Source organism: Equus caballus, chromosome 23 (genome assembly GCF_041296265.1).
Source record: "Equus caballus isolate H_3958 breed thoroughbred chromosome 23, TB-T2T, whole genome shotgun sequence".
Taxonomy (NCBI): domain Eukaryota; kingdom Metazoa; phylum Chordata; class Mammalia; order Perissodactyla; family Equidae; genus Equus; species Equus caballus.
In genome coordinates this window covers 20,192,381-20,207,267 of record NC_091706.1, presented here as the reverse complement: position 1 = coordinate 20,207,267, position 14,887 = coordinate 20,192,381, and the positions used below count along the sequence as shown (strand labels likewise).

Below are 14,887 nucleotides of genomic sequence, written 5' to 3'. Positions count from 1 at the left end.
ATGTAAACACTCAAATAGCCACATGTGACTAGTAGCCACCATACTGGACATTAGATTTTAACCTCCCTGAAGGTAAAGACCACATGAGCTTTGCTCACCATTGATGCAATAGTACTTAGCAAGTGTCTGGGTATAGTAATTAGGTAAAAAGCGTTTATTGAATGAATGAATACAGAAAATCTCCATGCCCCTCTCCACAGGATTGCTTTCAGTCAAGTGTATGCTAATGGTAAGTCTTCAACTTTCACCACAACCATTCCCAGAAGTAACTGTGTTGATCTCTTCTCCATGCGTTAAACTGCTGTCAAAGATACTGTCCATCATCATGTCAGCATTTCCTGCATGGAAAAAAAGTCTATTAAATTTTCCTAGAACTCTCTTTTAACAATTGTTATCTTTCGTCCTTTCTGAGAGCAAGAACTTATAACTTCTTTCCTTCTACCAGGGGCTTCAACAAAGGAGGTCAGCCCCATCAAATATATTATCTGTTTTGCCAGTATGTTTTATTATTCATTTTAACGATCTTGGTTTTTCTGCTTTACCCACCTTCTTGTTTAAATATATTCCTTATTCCTCTCGAATCTCTTTTTAAAAAGAGTTTAGGTATAAATTTTTAAGTAAACAATTATGAAAATCAAGTGATTTCCTAGGCTTGTTTGGCTGATTTGCTCAGCATCCATTCTACCTTCTTATGGTAATCGCACCTGATCTCCTTTGGGGGACTAGCCTCTCCACTATTGGTTACACTCTGAGGAGAGGTTCATGAGGGTACCATGTCCAACCAGAGCCAGAGGAAGGGTGCTGGACCAGCTATGCAACCTTACACTGTGTCCTTGGAATCAGCCCCTGTGCACAGTGACAAGACAAACAATAGTGGGATCCATTTTCTCTGGTCACTGACCGAATTGTCAAGTGCTTCCTGCCCCCAGAGCCTCCTGGCTCCTCTCTGTTTCTCAGTCTGTTCTCCAACTGGCTGTGGAAACTGTGGGCTCCCAGCCACCCATCCAGGTTTCCTTTGACTTGAGTTCACAAAGAACTCCAACTTTAACATGTGCCCTGCAGTATGAATCCTGGAAGGCTAAGGACTGAGAGTGTGGGAGGCTCTCAGGCAGAAGCTGTTTTCTGGTGCTTACAGAAGCATTTCAACATTCTAGTAATTAGTACAGCCATATAGTTGAGAACTAGCCAGGTACCAACCCTAACTATGTGCTCAGAGATAGAGCCAAGGGGAAATACCTTAGACCTTTAGCCTTGGATGCCGTGGGGAGAGGAGAAGAGGAGGATGTTCATCACATGCTTTACAAAAGCCCATATGACTTGAATTTTTTACAACCAACATCTTCTACTTTGTGCAATTTTTTTTTAGACCCAGCAGAATGCAAAGATTTGCTGTTCTCTGTGAGCTTCTTAAGACCATTCCGATATTCCAGTAAATTACTAACCTGACACTGTTATATAAAATATGATTTCCTACAGTTTTATTGCTCCAGACCATGATACTGACACAGGGAACAGGTAGAAATGAAAGTTGTCTCTCAAGCAGCAACAGATGCCTGACCACTCCAAGTAGCCAACCAGCCCTCTGATCACGAGCCCAGCGCCTGACTAGATGCCTGACCAATCCAGGTATCCAACCCTGCTGTTTGATCATGAGCTTGGCAGCTGGCCTGTTAAAGATGACTGCCAGGCCCAGAGATCAACCGATTCCCAGCTGTCAACCTGACTTCCCGCTTCACACTAACCAATCCCCAGCTGCCCACTTCAACCACTATGGATCAGCACCCCAGACCCCACCCAGGGCTGGTCAGTTGTTTTCCACCTGATGAGCCTGGCTGGCTTTACTTCCTCAGTTTCATTCTAATTAGCCCAACTTTTGTCTTTCAATAAACTTGTATAATCTCTCCTGACCCACTCTTGAAGTCTTTCCTGCATGAGGTCAAGAACTCATACTAAGGGCTGGGTCTAACTCAGGACCCCAGTCCCACCCGGTCCAGTATCAGGAGGTAATGGGTCTTGGTAGGCATGTCCCTTGCCCTATGTAGAGGAGCACAGATGTAGGAAGGTTAGGTGGGATCCCAGAAAGTGCAGAACTCAGGGCAGGGCCAGGTCTAGGGGTAGTACGGGAGCTTGGCATGATGAAGGAACAAAAACACTGGTGAAGCTGGAAGAAGGTAAAGATAAGAGGCTGTAGTAATAAGATGAGATTGGTGAGATAAACCTGGAAGACCATGACAAGGCATTTGGATTTGTGTTGTATTGGTATGCTTGTTTGCCAGTCAGATGGCATGTAGGTCGGCAGAGCCTTAAGTGAGAGCTGACTGGGACCTTGTGTATGATTTATCTGCAAAGTTCTAGGACAGGGGACCTTCTGAAAGGCGCTTGAGATTCCCGCTAGTCCGTGGTCAAGCAGAAGTCAAAGTAGACCAAAGTATTCAGAGGGAGTCAAGGTGATATCCAGCCCCGAGGAAGGAGCTTTTCTATATGATTCACTGATGCACACTCATGTGCCTGGAATTGGAAAGAGGACTTGTTCCAACTCACTCAAGAGGTGGGCAGGAGGTAGAAGGGTGCACACCTTGCTATGAAGCTGACAAATCTGCCCATGTATCCTTTCATGTTTCACGATGTCTTGGTTTCCCTGAGGAAACCAAGGAACACCCTGAGGTTCTTTTCAGCAGCGCCCTTGGACATCTTACTTTGCTCCCTACATTTTTGTAAACTGAACCCCAGTTTGCCTGATTCTCAAATCCTGACTCTGTAATCCCAACCTCCAGCCTTTGGGTTATGTATTAGCTCTTTGTCTTGCCAGCTTTCCAATGTAAGCATTCCCTAGTGGATTTGGACTTAGCCGGCCCGTCTGAACTCCTGATGCCACATGGCAAACACTGTTCCAGTTCTGACCACTTGGACTCTAACTTCTACCCTAGCTAGAACAACCTCTGCCTCCCAGCAAGGAAAAGTTGAGCATTTTGTTATGAATCACTGGCTTCAGAGCACCTGCTTGGTTTCCCTGGCAACAAGGCAATGGCTTTGCTTTTCTTTAGTCCCTGAGCCTGGGGAATGCACTACAGAAAGAAAGTTCAGAGCCCCAAGGACAGGCTCATGCTGGGTCCACCCAGTCACTGGAGGTTGGCGTGCAGACACAGACCCTGCTTTCACAGTTACTGTGGCTAGCAGCTGCTGTGGGCAGTAAGCTTATCCCTGTTCAGCCATCCAGAGAAATTTAGAAGCAATTCAACAGAACTCTCTGAAATTAAGCAGTCATAATGATTCGTGAATATCCAGAGCTTTGTTTGGGAATTGGGGGGCGGAGGGAGTTGTGGTGATTGGTGCAAACTGATTGCACTTCTAACATACTGCATTTTAGGAGCTGTGGAGGGTGAAAGTTCCTGAAACCCAACACCCATTTCCAGAAGAGTAACAACAAAGGTCTACCTACAAGAACTGATGGGCATTGATCATCTGCCCGGAGGAAGGACTGACACCTCTAGAGCTTCATGGACTATCCAGGGGAAATTGGGGGGGAGTGAGCCAAACTTCCACCACAGTTCAGCCACAGCCTCAAGAGAGGATTATGCAAAATGAGCTAGCTCACGTCACTAGACTTGAGTCTCCCAATATTAATAAGCCTCCGTGCAAGGCTAGAGATGGGACTAGCGCACACTATGCCTCCCCTTCTCTCTTGGATGGTAGCAGAGCCAATCCCCAAGTTGCGCACATGTTTGCTCATGTGCATGACTGTCCCGCTCTGTTTTCCGCTCCCCTAAGCAGGGAACCTATATCCCTACAAGACATTACACCTGTTTTTATGCAGATTGCATTATTCATATTGTACTTGTATATTCTATATTCTACTTTTAAGAGATACTTTCTTAAAGACTGTCTATTGCACAAAAAGCATAGATTAATTTAATTTTAAGGATGTGTTACTCTTAATACTATTCAAGAACACCTTCCTCTGGCAAGTGCCCTCTTTTCTACAGAGAAAAGCTTTGAGACTGTTTTGCACATGATGTTTACATTATAAAGGTGCCCCTGGGCAATCCTTGATAGTAGTGGCTGATGTTTACTGGTGGCAGCAGGACTTCTGCCATTTGAGAGGCAGCAGAGTAGCTGAGAGCCTGGCTCTGAGTCAGATGCACCTGGATTCAAATGTTTGCTGCTTTCAAGCTTCAAAGACTTGGGCAAGTTCCTTAATCTCTCTGCCTTAATTTCTTCATCGGTGAAATGGGAGTGTAAATTTCTTCCTTAAAGGCTTTAGTGAGGATTACAAAAGACAACAGATGTATTATATGAAATTATATGAAAGTTGATAAAACATGGTTTAAAAATTGGAATTTAAACTTATATCTCTGAGTTTTGGTAAAGAAGTGCACTTTTATCAGAAACATTTTAGTAGCATTCATGGTCAAAATGCAAAAAAAGCTAAAATTAAACTTCCAACTTTGACTTGTTCTCTTCCATTTCTAAGCAAGTGAGACACAACACCCTTAGTCTGACTCTGCAGGATTCAATGGTTATGTTGGTCCATGGCCTCAGAATACTTTGAGACATAGCCAGAAGGAAGGGAATATATTTCTTGATCTCTAGAATGAACAAAAGGCAATGCAGGAAAGCTCTCAAGCAAAAAGGACACACAATCTTTCCTTGTCATCTGAACTGAACAGTCCCTAAAGACACCACTGTATCTTCCACTCTCATTTGAGAGTCTCACAGGCAGTTCCTATGTCAGAATGGCAGAATTCTAGTGGTTCATTTGTAGAAGTGAGTTATGTGGAACTCAGAGTGCATTCTCCAGAGGAACCATATTATGCATGGTGCTTAGCTATGTTTAGCCCATAATGCTCTGAAGTAGAGTCCCAACAGGACTATAGGACTTGGCCACTTAATGAACAGTATTTTTATACGGAGATGTGTTCAGGGGTCCAACTAAGGATGCCAGGAATGAGGGACTTGTCCCTCCCCCACTATCCCTGACTTCTAAGTCACATACAGCAGAAAATCTCCCCACTAGATGGTTGGAAGGAGGATAATGAGGTGTGGACGTGGAGGATTTCAGAGTTTGGGGACTGGGGAATGATGTGTTGTGAGAAGCTGAGAATTTGTCCTTGCTTAACTTCAGAACAGCTCCTGACACGCTGCCTTTCTTTTCATCCACTGACCCTGATAATTGATCTTCTTCCTTCTCCCTCCACAGCCACAAACAACCTCTTCCTTCAGAGAAGAATTTCTGTCTTCTCATTTTGAACCAGAACAAGGAATTCCCTTCACTTGCCTGGTCCTGAAGCAAATAAACAAACTTTGTCAGATATTCTATCTAGTTAACAAAAGCAATTTTCCTCTGATCCCCTTCTCAGTATTGTTAGTAGGTTCTACAGGTTAAGGTCAAAACTCTAGTTAACGGTCAGTGTTTTTTTCTACTTAAGGAACTGGTGTGAGGTTTATCCATATTTGAGGAGGAATCATAGATTTAGGCCTTAATGATAAACATTTCATCGAGAGATGTAGCTGATGGAGGTTTGGGGGTGAAGAGCATGACAATGGGGTTGTGTGGCACAAAATAGGGTAAAATGGGAGTGTGAGTAGCGCCCTCTAGTGTCAAGGAGGAGCTGTGAGTAGGGGGGAGGTGGCTGGCAGAAGGGGTGTATTACAGAACACCTCTCTATGCCTTTGCTCTAAGTCCACTCCCACAGGAGCAGGGACCCAGATGCTGGGTTCGGCTGCTCAGAGCCTTCTGAATAAAGTGCTTCAAGGACAGCATCTGGGAATAAATCTACAACTAAGATGCCATCAAAAGGGACCAGGGAGAGAGGTGAAATCCATGTGACAGGTAATGAAATAGGCAGTGGGGGAAGGTAGGCCAAAGCAAGAGATCCTGGTGGAGCCTGGAAAAACTCCCAGCCTCTACCTGAGGGAGCGCTATAAGCATTTCCTCTTCTAGGATTCTCAGGCTTGAAGAGGGAAGGAAACTTTTGAAGGCACTCATTAGATGTGCATATCATTCCTCAGATTACCACCAGTCTTGCCTGGGCTAAGGACAAGAGTGTCAAAATAGCAGTGAGGAGCACTTGGAGCATCTGGGCAGGTGAAGCAAGCAGAAATAAAAACCACAAGGCTTAACAAGCAGGTATAGGGCAGAGTTAGTCATTGGCAGCCTACATGCCCTTAATTGTTTGTGACTTCAGATGCCTCCTTGGTTTGGCCCTCATTAGCCTTTCTGACTCTGGCTACTCTGATCTTTTGTTGAAGTTGACATTTGTCATCACGCTGACCCCATTCTAAGTACAGACCAGGTTTTACTCATTGGCTCAGCCCTGCCTCCGTCCTGTCCTATGGAGTGTGAAGAGCTATGAGGAGAACCACTCAGCTCCTGGACTTTCTTCCTTTCTGTCATTTATTTATTGACTACCTACTATGTGCCAGACACTGCATTAGATGCTGGGGACATAATAGTGAACAAAACTGACCAAAATCTCTGTTGTTATGGAGTTTACCATCTAGTGGAAGAGGCAGACAAAAAAATAATAAATAGCAAAAACACAATCTATGATATATTGTGTTAAAGCTGGAAACGGGTATATGGTGGTTAAAATTGGACATTGGGTGGCAAAAGGGGTGACTTTTGAATGAAAATTTGAAGGAGATTATATTAGTCTGTATTAGAGCTATCCTAGAAGGATACTACAGTCTAGGCACCTCAAACAGCAGACATTTATTTTCTCACAGTTCTGGAGGCTGGAAGTCCAAGATCAAGGTGTTGGCAGGGTTGGTTTCTGGTCAAGACCTCTGTTCCTGGGTTGCACATGGCTCTGCCACTTACTAGCTGTGTATAGTTGAGAAAGTTACTTTACCTCTTTGAGCCTTGGTTTGTTAATCTGTAAGATTGGGATAATAAAGAACCTGCACTGAAGAGGTAGAATGAGGATGAAATGAATTAAAGTACAAAATGTGTTAGAACAGTGTTTGGTCCACAGTAAGTGGCATACAAATATTAGCTTTCATTATTATAAATGTTTGCCTTCTTGGCAATTATATGTATTGCAAACTAGCCAATCTTTGGTGACTCCAAATGTGTGAGTTGCCATCTCCTCTCCTATGAGGTTCAGATGGGCTTACCAGGCTTTCACAGACAGCAAACAGAGTCAGAAGTCAAAGGGCAAACTAAATAAAAGAGTCCAATAGGAAAAGACAAGAGCCATTTGATGGGAACACTTGGTTGGAATACCAAATCCACAGGGCCAGAGGTAGGCTCAAAGTTTGAAGTGCAGAGAGCCAAGGTTTGGAGTCAGACAGAGGCGGGGCAGAGTTCCGAGGAAGAAGGAGAGTTCAGAGTGACAGCAGGCCAGGAATAATTGAGAGCGTGTCCAGGATGGCTGAGGCAAGGCTTCACCTCCCCACTCAGCTCCGTCAGGAGAGCTCCATTAAAGGCCTCGGACAGAGTCTAGGATATGTTTGCAGTGGGAGGCTGATGCTCACCACCATTCTTCTGCCTCCATAACCTCCCCACAGTGTTAAGTATAGAAAGAACCAAGGTACCAACCAGCAGGCCTCTAATACTTTTATGTGCTCTGGCTTCCCAGCCCAGGCTTCTGGGCTGAGAGATAATATTTGGAGGTGGGTAAAGGTCTAGAGGGACTAGGCTCAGCAAGGATCAATGGAAGCCAGGATGAATATGCAGGGATGAGAATAATTGAATCTGAGCTTCCATATAGTACATAAAGATGTTGAATATGCTAAGGAAGATATCTTCCAGTTTTATGCAGGGTTGAGTAGACCAGATGTTTCATCTCCAGTGCGGCCTCAATTCAACAGTCACTGGTGTGTTTAAAGGTATTTTATGCCTCTCTATTGGTGGTCTGTGGCTTTTCTAGGTGCCAACCACTAGCCTGTTACTAATAATCAGTTAATATGAGAATTTGGGGTAAATAATGGTCTGGAAGCTATAAGAGCTATGGAATGGTGTACATTGGGTGGTGGAACAATGCAGTGAATTATTATATGAGAGTTTTGTGGTGGTAAGGAACATTGACAACCAAATTGTCTGTAAGCAATGTTTACAGGCTGCCGTGGAGGCACAGTGCCCTTTGCTTGTGTTTGTGGAACTTGAGGGACCATTTTGTAGGGCAGCTGCCTATTGCCTGGTTTTGTTGTATGATAAAGAATTTGGCTGGTCTTTGTCCCTGATTCCTTGGAAGGACTCTCTAAATCATTGGGATTTCCTGAGCAATAGGAGCATCTTTATTATTCTTGGTGGGTTCTTGGATAGTTTCAGGGTGAGGGCTGGCCATATTGGAAAGACACAACTGTGTGGTTAGAAGTTTGGGGATTTGAGCCACATTATCCCAGCCTAGACTCCCAAGCTGTGGAGAGGGAGATGGGGCTGAAGATTGGGTTCAGTCATGAGGCCAATGATTCAATCAATCATACCTACCTAATGAAACCACAATAACAACTATGGGCACCTGAGCCTCCTAGGTTGTTAATGATACATCAACGTGCTGGGAGGGTGATGCAACCTGAGCACATTAAAGCTTCAGATTTCCTCTCAGATCTCATTCTATGTGCCTCTTCACTTGGCCACTTCTTATTTGTATCCTTTACAGTAAAACTGTAATTGTAAGTATACTGCTTTACTGAGTTCTGTGAGTCATTCCAGTGAATTAGGGAATCTGAAAGAGTAGTGAGAACCACTGAAAGTTTGTAGCCAGTTGGTCAGAAATGTGGGTGGCCTGGGTTACAACACAGGTTTCTTCGTCAATATTAGGATAGAGGAAGCCATACTACCAAGTTAAAATGTGACAAAATAAAAAGGAGGTCTAAGCATGATGTGAAGCCAAGCCAATTAGGAAGGAATCAGTTTCATCAGGACTTTTTGTAAAGTGTTCACAGTCCCTGGTAAATAGCTATGCTGGGCCTCAAGTTGTGCGGTGCCTGCATGGGTGTTTGCTATGTTATCGTTTATTTTTGCCCCATATGAATATAGGCTCCATGAAGGCAAGGATGTTTCTGTCTGTTTTGCTCACTGCTGAATCCTTAGCACATAAACTGTGCCTGGCACAGAGTAGGTGCTCTATATTTGTAGAGTAAGCAAGTAAACTCTTTCATAATTGAAGAAAACAGCAATATGTTAGGAGTAGAGTTTCCTCCTCTTCCCTGGTCATGGTGCCAGTGTTTCCCTACTTTGCCAAGTGTTTCCCAAGACTGCCCCCTGACCCATAACTTTCCTAGTGGGAATAAGTGATTTCTGTCACCTTACAAACCCAAGTGACTCTTCTGGCATGAGACTTAAGGGTTTCTGTGGTGGTGAAGTTTTGGCATCATGGCCCAGCTCACATTCACTTCTTTGGAATTGTGTCCTGCCCTCAGTTCTGGCTAGGGAGTGAGTCTAAGTGGTCACATGGCAACTCTCTGCATGTCTGCTCTGGTCTGCTTTCAGCGCATCATCTTCTGTGCTTGGATATGTTCCAAATACAACAAAAAACCCACATCTATATGACTGTACAGACCAGTTACCATCTGACTGAGTCTTTTTATCTCTTAGTTCTAATGTTCCAGAAAGAAAATTTAGCTGAGCCAAGTCTATGAATTGTTGCTTTCAGTTAGGTACAATTCTTCTTCCCCAATCAGTTGCAAGTTACTAGGAGGGGGAGAGAAAGAAGAGGAGAGTCTCCTTGGAGAGGTAGCACTATGTTGGATGCATCAGTTTTGATGCCGTGGGTCTGCGGCGAGGGAGGTAGCCAGGATTGCAGTACAGGTGACCAAAACCTTCAACTTCCAGAAGAACTTACTTCTCTTCTTGAGGCTTCAGCTATTTGGGTGGTAGTATAGATACACAGGGAAGGAACTTTTAAATTACTTGGTGAACTGTCAGGAATTGCCAGACATTTTTGACTATCTTAGGGACCTGCTTAGTAATTTCTGAGAGATGGCCAAGTGGCATGATAATGTGTTTATACTAGCTGGCCAAGGTGCATCACCTGGAAAGCATTTTTCCCTTTGTCATTTGCCTAATGTGAATGAGGCTCTAGACACAGGAATTTGTGGCATCATTTAGCCTTCCACCAACAGATCTGGCCAGCAGAAGTGGAACGTGGTCTCAGATGGTGACTGCATTGATGTCCCAGTAGTTTTTATAGAGTGGCACTCATCTCTTTCCCTTACATTGGAGTTCATGGGAAAGAACTGAAATTCCATGGCCTAGATGCAACTGACCTCATCCCCTAGCTGAATCAACAAACGGCATCATTGTCCGCTTGATTGGTAGGGCCATCAAGAACACTGCCTAACGCTATCAGAAGACCTACACAGTTCTGGGTCAGTGGTCACGGCTCACCTCTCTGCAATCCACGCAAGCCATCAGAGTAGGTATGTGATATAGTTTCTCTCAAATCTGGAGCTTAGAAGTAAAATAGCCTCCAGAAGTTGCTGGTGCATTTCCCTGGGTGTGATGCTAGGGATGTGCTGGGATATGTATGATGGCAATTACAGGGGCTTGGTACTTTCCTCCCATCCTTGCCAGCTGCATGGGGAGTGTGAGAGCTGGAACTTTCAACCCTTGTCTTTAGTTTCCACCACATCCCCTTCACTCATATGGGCAACGGAAGACCAAGAAAACTGAGAGCCTCAGTTTTTGTTCCAATATATCCCCTAACTTGTGGTTCTCAGGGGATGAGCCAGACCCAGGGATGGGGTATCTTTGAGGGTTCACATATTTCAGTAACTATTGGAAATTGCATCCTGCAATGGCCAAGTTAAAGTTAAATAGGCTGAAGTTAGGCTAAAAAATCCAAATAGGGCTAGATGAGCAGAGCTGACCAAATTATGAAGACAGACCACAGAATGAGGGGAAGCAATGTAAGGGAAGGGTAGAAACAAGTGGAAGAAGGGAAATCTGGAGGAAACCTTTGATCCAGAGTTCACATTCTTGTGGAGGTATTTTATTGGTGTCCATGGCTATTGATGCAGGTGTGCTGGAATCCAAAAAAAGAGCCAAAGCAAAATGAATGTGCAGGTCCAGCACAGTTAGTATCAAGTCTTTCCAATTCTACGTCCTTATCAACTCTCAAATCTTTCCATCCCTCTCTCCCATGCAGTTGTTTCCTAAGTCTTGGAGATTCCTCCTCTTAAACACTTCTCCATCTATTTCTATGGTGGCCAGAGTGACCTACCTAAAACACAGATTTGAGTTAAGTACCTTCAATGCTTCCTCATTTCCTACAGGATTAAATACTAATGTCTGAGATAGCATATAAGTTCTCCCTTACTTAAGTACCTTCAATGCCTCCCTATATCCTACAAGATAAAACAGTAATGTCTGAGATAGCATGTAAGACTGTTGATGATCTTGCCCCCGTTTATTTCTCCAACCTCATCTCTCACCACTTCCCCCCTCTCTCTAGCCACAATGACATTGGTATTTCCTGGAACATGCCCTTCTACTACATTCCTTCATGACTTAGTTCCTCTGGATATTGTCTGGAATGGTCTACTCTTATCTGTCTGGCAAATTCCTACCAGTCCTCTAAGACTTTCTGCCTGAATTCTTTTCTGACTTATCAAGGCAGAGTTGAACACCCTTCTTCACGGACTTCCTCGACTTTAGTACCTACTGCAGTGAATTGTAATGATTTGAAAATCTGTTTCTAGGGAGCACGGACCATGTCTAATTAACTTTTGTTCCTTCAGAGCCTGGCACAGTGCCTGACACATAGTAGGGTCTCAAACTGTCTTTGAATAGGGAAGTAAAATGCTGCGTTTAAAAGGAAGAGGAACTTGTAAACCCGTTCATGTTGTTGATAATCTCTTGGATCCAAGATTTGATGTCTGAAGTATGTGATATTGATTCCTTCATTGGTTCAACAAGTATTTATTGACCATCTACCCTAAGCCAGGCATGGGAATACAATGATGATCAAAAATAGATATGTTCTTTACTGCTCTCGGGGAGTTGAGGATTTATTGGAGGAAACTGTTACTGCATTTGTTTGAAGTATTAAATGAAATAGAACATATTCTGGGTTAGCCATGATGTCAGTCTGAGATCTTTCCTAACACAAGGCTTTCTGCGGTATGGGGTCAAAGTCTTTGCCTGTTGGACTACTTGGCCTTTATGCATGCTGCAAGTTTGTCTCTAGTTCTTCAGTATAGAAAAACATTGTGGTTGATAACAAATTAAAAAACAAACACATAAAATAGTTGAACATCTTGTTTTAGTCCAAGCAAAACTGTCTTGAGAAATCCGTAGAGGGTTGGAATACATCAGTGACTTTACAGTGTACCACGTACTTTTGCATTTATAGTGGTATTTGGTTTTGCTGATGGGAAAACTAAAGGAATACAGGGGGAGCATTCAAGAATCAACAAAACAGGGTCACTTTCTTAGGCTGGAGAGACTCCCTCTAGGCAATGAGACGTTATCAATAAACACCCAGGCAAATAAAGCTCCGAGACCCCCGCTAAAGCCAGTAAGACACAAACTTCTACCTCAGGCCGTGTGACTGGAGGAATGAAAGAGCTGCCAGGTCCAGGCATTTTCAAAATGGAAAAGGAAACAAAACGAAATAAAAAGTACCACAGCCCCTGTGAAAATCAGATACGAGAAAGTTTGAACCAACTCAAATCAGGTTCCTATTAACCTGACATCCCCTGAGGGTCAGGTTGTTTCTTTCTCAGTTGGGGTTAACTATAAACAAGGACAGACTTCTAGTCAAGGAGCCCAGCGATGGGCAATTAGGTAGGTCCATTCAAAGGCATGACAGCCAGCATTACAGGACACAGGCATTCTGTCTTAAATGTTGCTTATGACAGAGGTTTACCTTTCTTGAACTTGGCTGTGCTGTTTTTCCCTCCAGCCCCTCAGCTGGAGGGGGTAACTAACTAGGAATTGCTGCAGAACAGAGAAGCAATATTCCTCCTTTTGTGGCATGCTGCTGTGGCAGAGACACGCTGCCACAAGGGTTACACTTCAAAACCCTCTTTTTGATATATACAAAGATTATAAACAAAGCACAAGGCAAAGCAGAGTTGCAATTTCAGCTTGAGTCCAAAGTAGCTAATCTCCTAAATCGAAGCTAAAGTTACTTTGTTTAATTAGGAACTTTAAAATAAAATCAAGTTTTTAAAAAGTTATAGGATTATGTAATAATTAGTCTACTAATATTTTCCCCCTTTTCTGAGGTCTCAAGAGAAAAACAAGTTTTCTTGATCATCTTTTTAAAATAAAAATCGTAGGCCAGGTGCAGCTTTCAAGGTTCCTTCTGAGATTTAGGGAAGGAAGGAAATGGGAAAGGATAGAATTACACATTATTTCATACCTTTTCCCAGTTCTAAACAGAAAGCTACTTCATCCTTCCGACAGATTAGTTTTCCAAAAAAGAGTTTGGGCTTTGCCTAAGATCCCTCTGGAGCCATTGTCCTGTCCATTTAAATGCAACCCCAGGAAGGTTAGGATAGTGATACATTTCATCTACAAATTTCAGTGTAAAATAACTGGATAAAAAACATTGGGTTCTCTATCTCAAGGGCAGCCAACATCTACGTACACATGGGCATTGCTTTTCTCAAAACTGGACTCTGTCCATATCCCGAATTAACTTTACAATTACGGTTTGGCTACTTGTTTTTGGTGGGCAGAATTGCAACTGTGATGAGGGGAGTTCTCGCACTGGTTAGGTGGCCAGGCAAGGTTACCAAGGGGCTCACTCCAGCTTCAGAAAGGGCAGCACGTCATCCGCACTCCCTGGAACAGGATCATCTCCACTTCCAGGAAGCGGATCGTTCCCAGTCTCAGAAACTGGGAGCAGATCATCCCCACTTCCCGCTCAAGAAGGAAGGCAGTCACTGCCAAGCTCTCTGCCCCCTGGGCCTCTGGACTTGACTGTCCCCAACAGACCTTCAGAGGATCTGAATGTGGCCGACTTCTTCATGTCTGCAAGCTTCCCGCAAATGGCAGAGCCCATGGCGAACAGGGCAGCTGTCGTCTTTTGTTTCTCGTGGGCGTTGGAGACCTGAACTTCGCGCCAGCTCTTGGGCAGATGCTGCCTCAGCCCCACCAAGGCCGTGAGGTCCAGCTTCCTCTTGAGCTCCACGCAGCGTCTCTCTCTGGCTGCCAGCAGGTGGCGCAGGGGGACAATTTCCGCCTCCAATTCAGCTAGCTCAGACACGGGCTCCCTTTGCCCGGCCTCTGTGAGCCTCTGGCTGGGCAGTTGGGTGGGATTCCTAAGTGGGCTTAGAGGTCTCTGTCATGGCTCCGGGCATGGACTGAGAAAAAAGATGTTCCTTAAGGGTATAGGACCAATTCTTGGTGCGGAGAGTCAAACTGGTGGCCAGTGGAGAAATAATCTTGGCCAGCAAAGACGACATCTAGGCCCGGGGTCAGACTCTCGCCGGCGGGTGGGACTCTAGGCGGGAGGGATCCACGTCTTGGTCGGAGGAAAGGACACCCAGCCGGTGCGTGGACACCGCCGCCGGCGAGGCCCACTTCCGGTGTGTGTGCGGTGGGGGTGCGGGGTAGGCCCGGGATCGCGGAGGCGGGACTTCCGGCAGGAAGGCTACCGCCAGCGGAACCCGCTTGCCCGGACCTCTCTCGCTGGGAGCGGTGTTGGCTCTCACAGTGGCCTGTGAGGTAGGTGGTGCTGTGGTTATTATCAGAGAGAGAGGTTTGTTCCCTCCTGTCACAGCGGGTGACAGGCTCTGGCCTTCAAGCCCAGACCGACTCCCCTGAGGACCTGCTTCTGCCGCAAAGACCATTCCAACCCTTGAAAATCCTTTGAACCCTTTGTACTAAGAGAAGTTTAGGAACAAGCCCAATACATAAAAATAAAGGAGAACTGCGCCAAAGGGGGGCAGGTAGCCGAGGAGGTCCGGCCTCTACTGTCTCTGTTTTCCC

The 14,887-nt window shown here is 44.8% G+C and overlaps 1 protein-coding gene across 1 annotated transcript; it reads right to left on the bottom strand.

The window, feature by feature from the left end:
• Window positions 1-139: 139 nt before the first annotated feature.
• LOC138920320 (tumor protein D55-like) lies at window positions 140-14,478 on the bottom strand. The gene is given in 3 exon segments (XM_070248375.1): window positions 140-338; window positions 13,892-14,190; window positions 14,192-14,478. Coding segments are annotated over 3 exon segments (570 nt in total). The 5' UTR covers window positions 14,362-14,478; the 3' UTR covers window positions 140-237.
• Window positions 14,479-14,887: the final 409 nt, after the last annotated feature.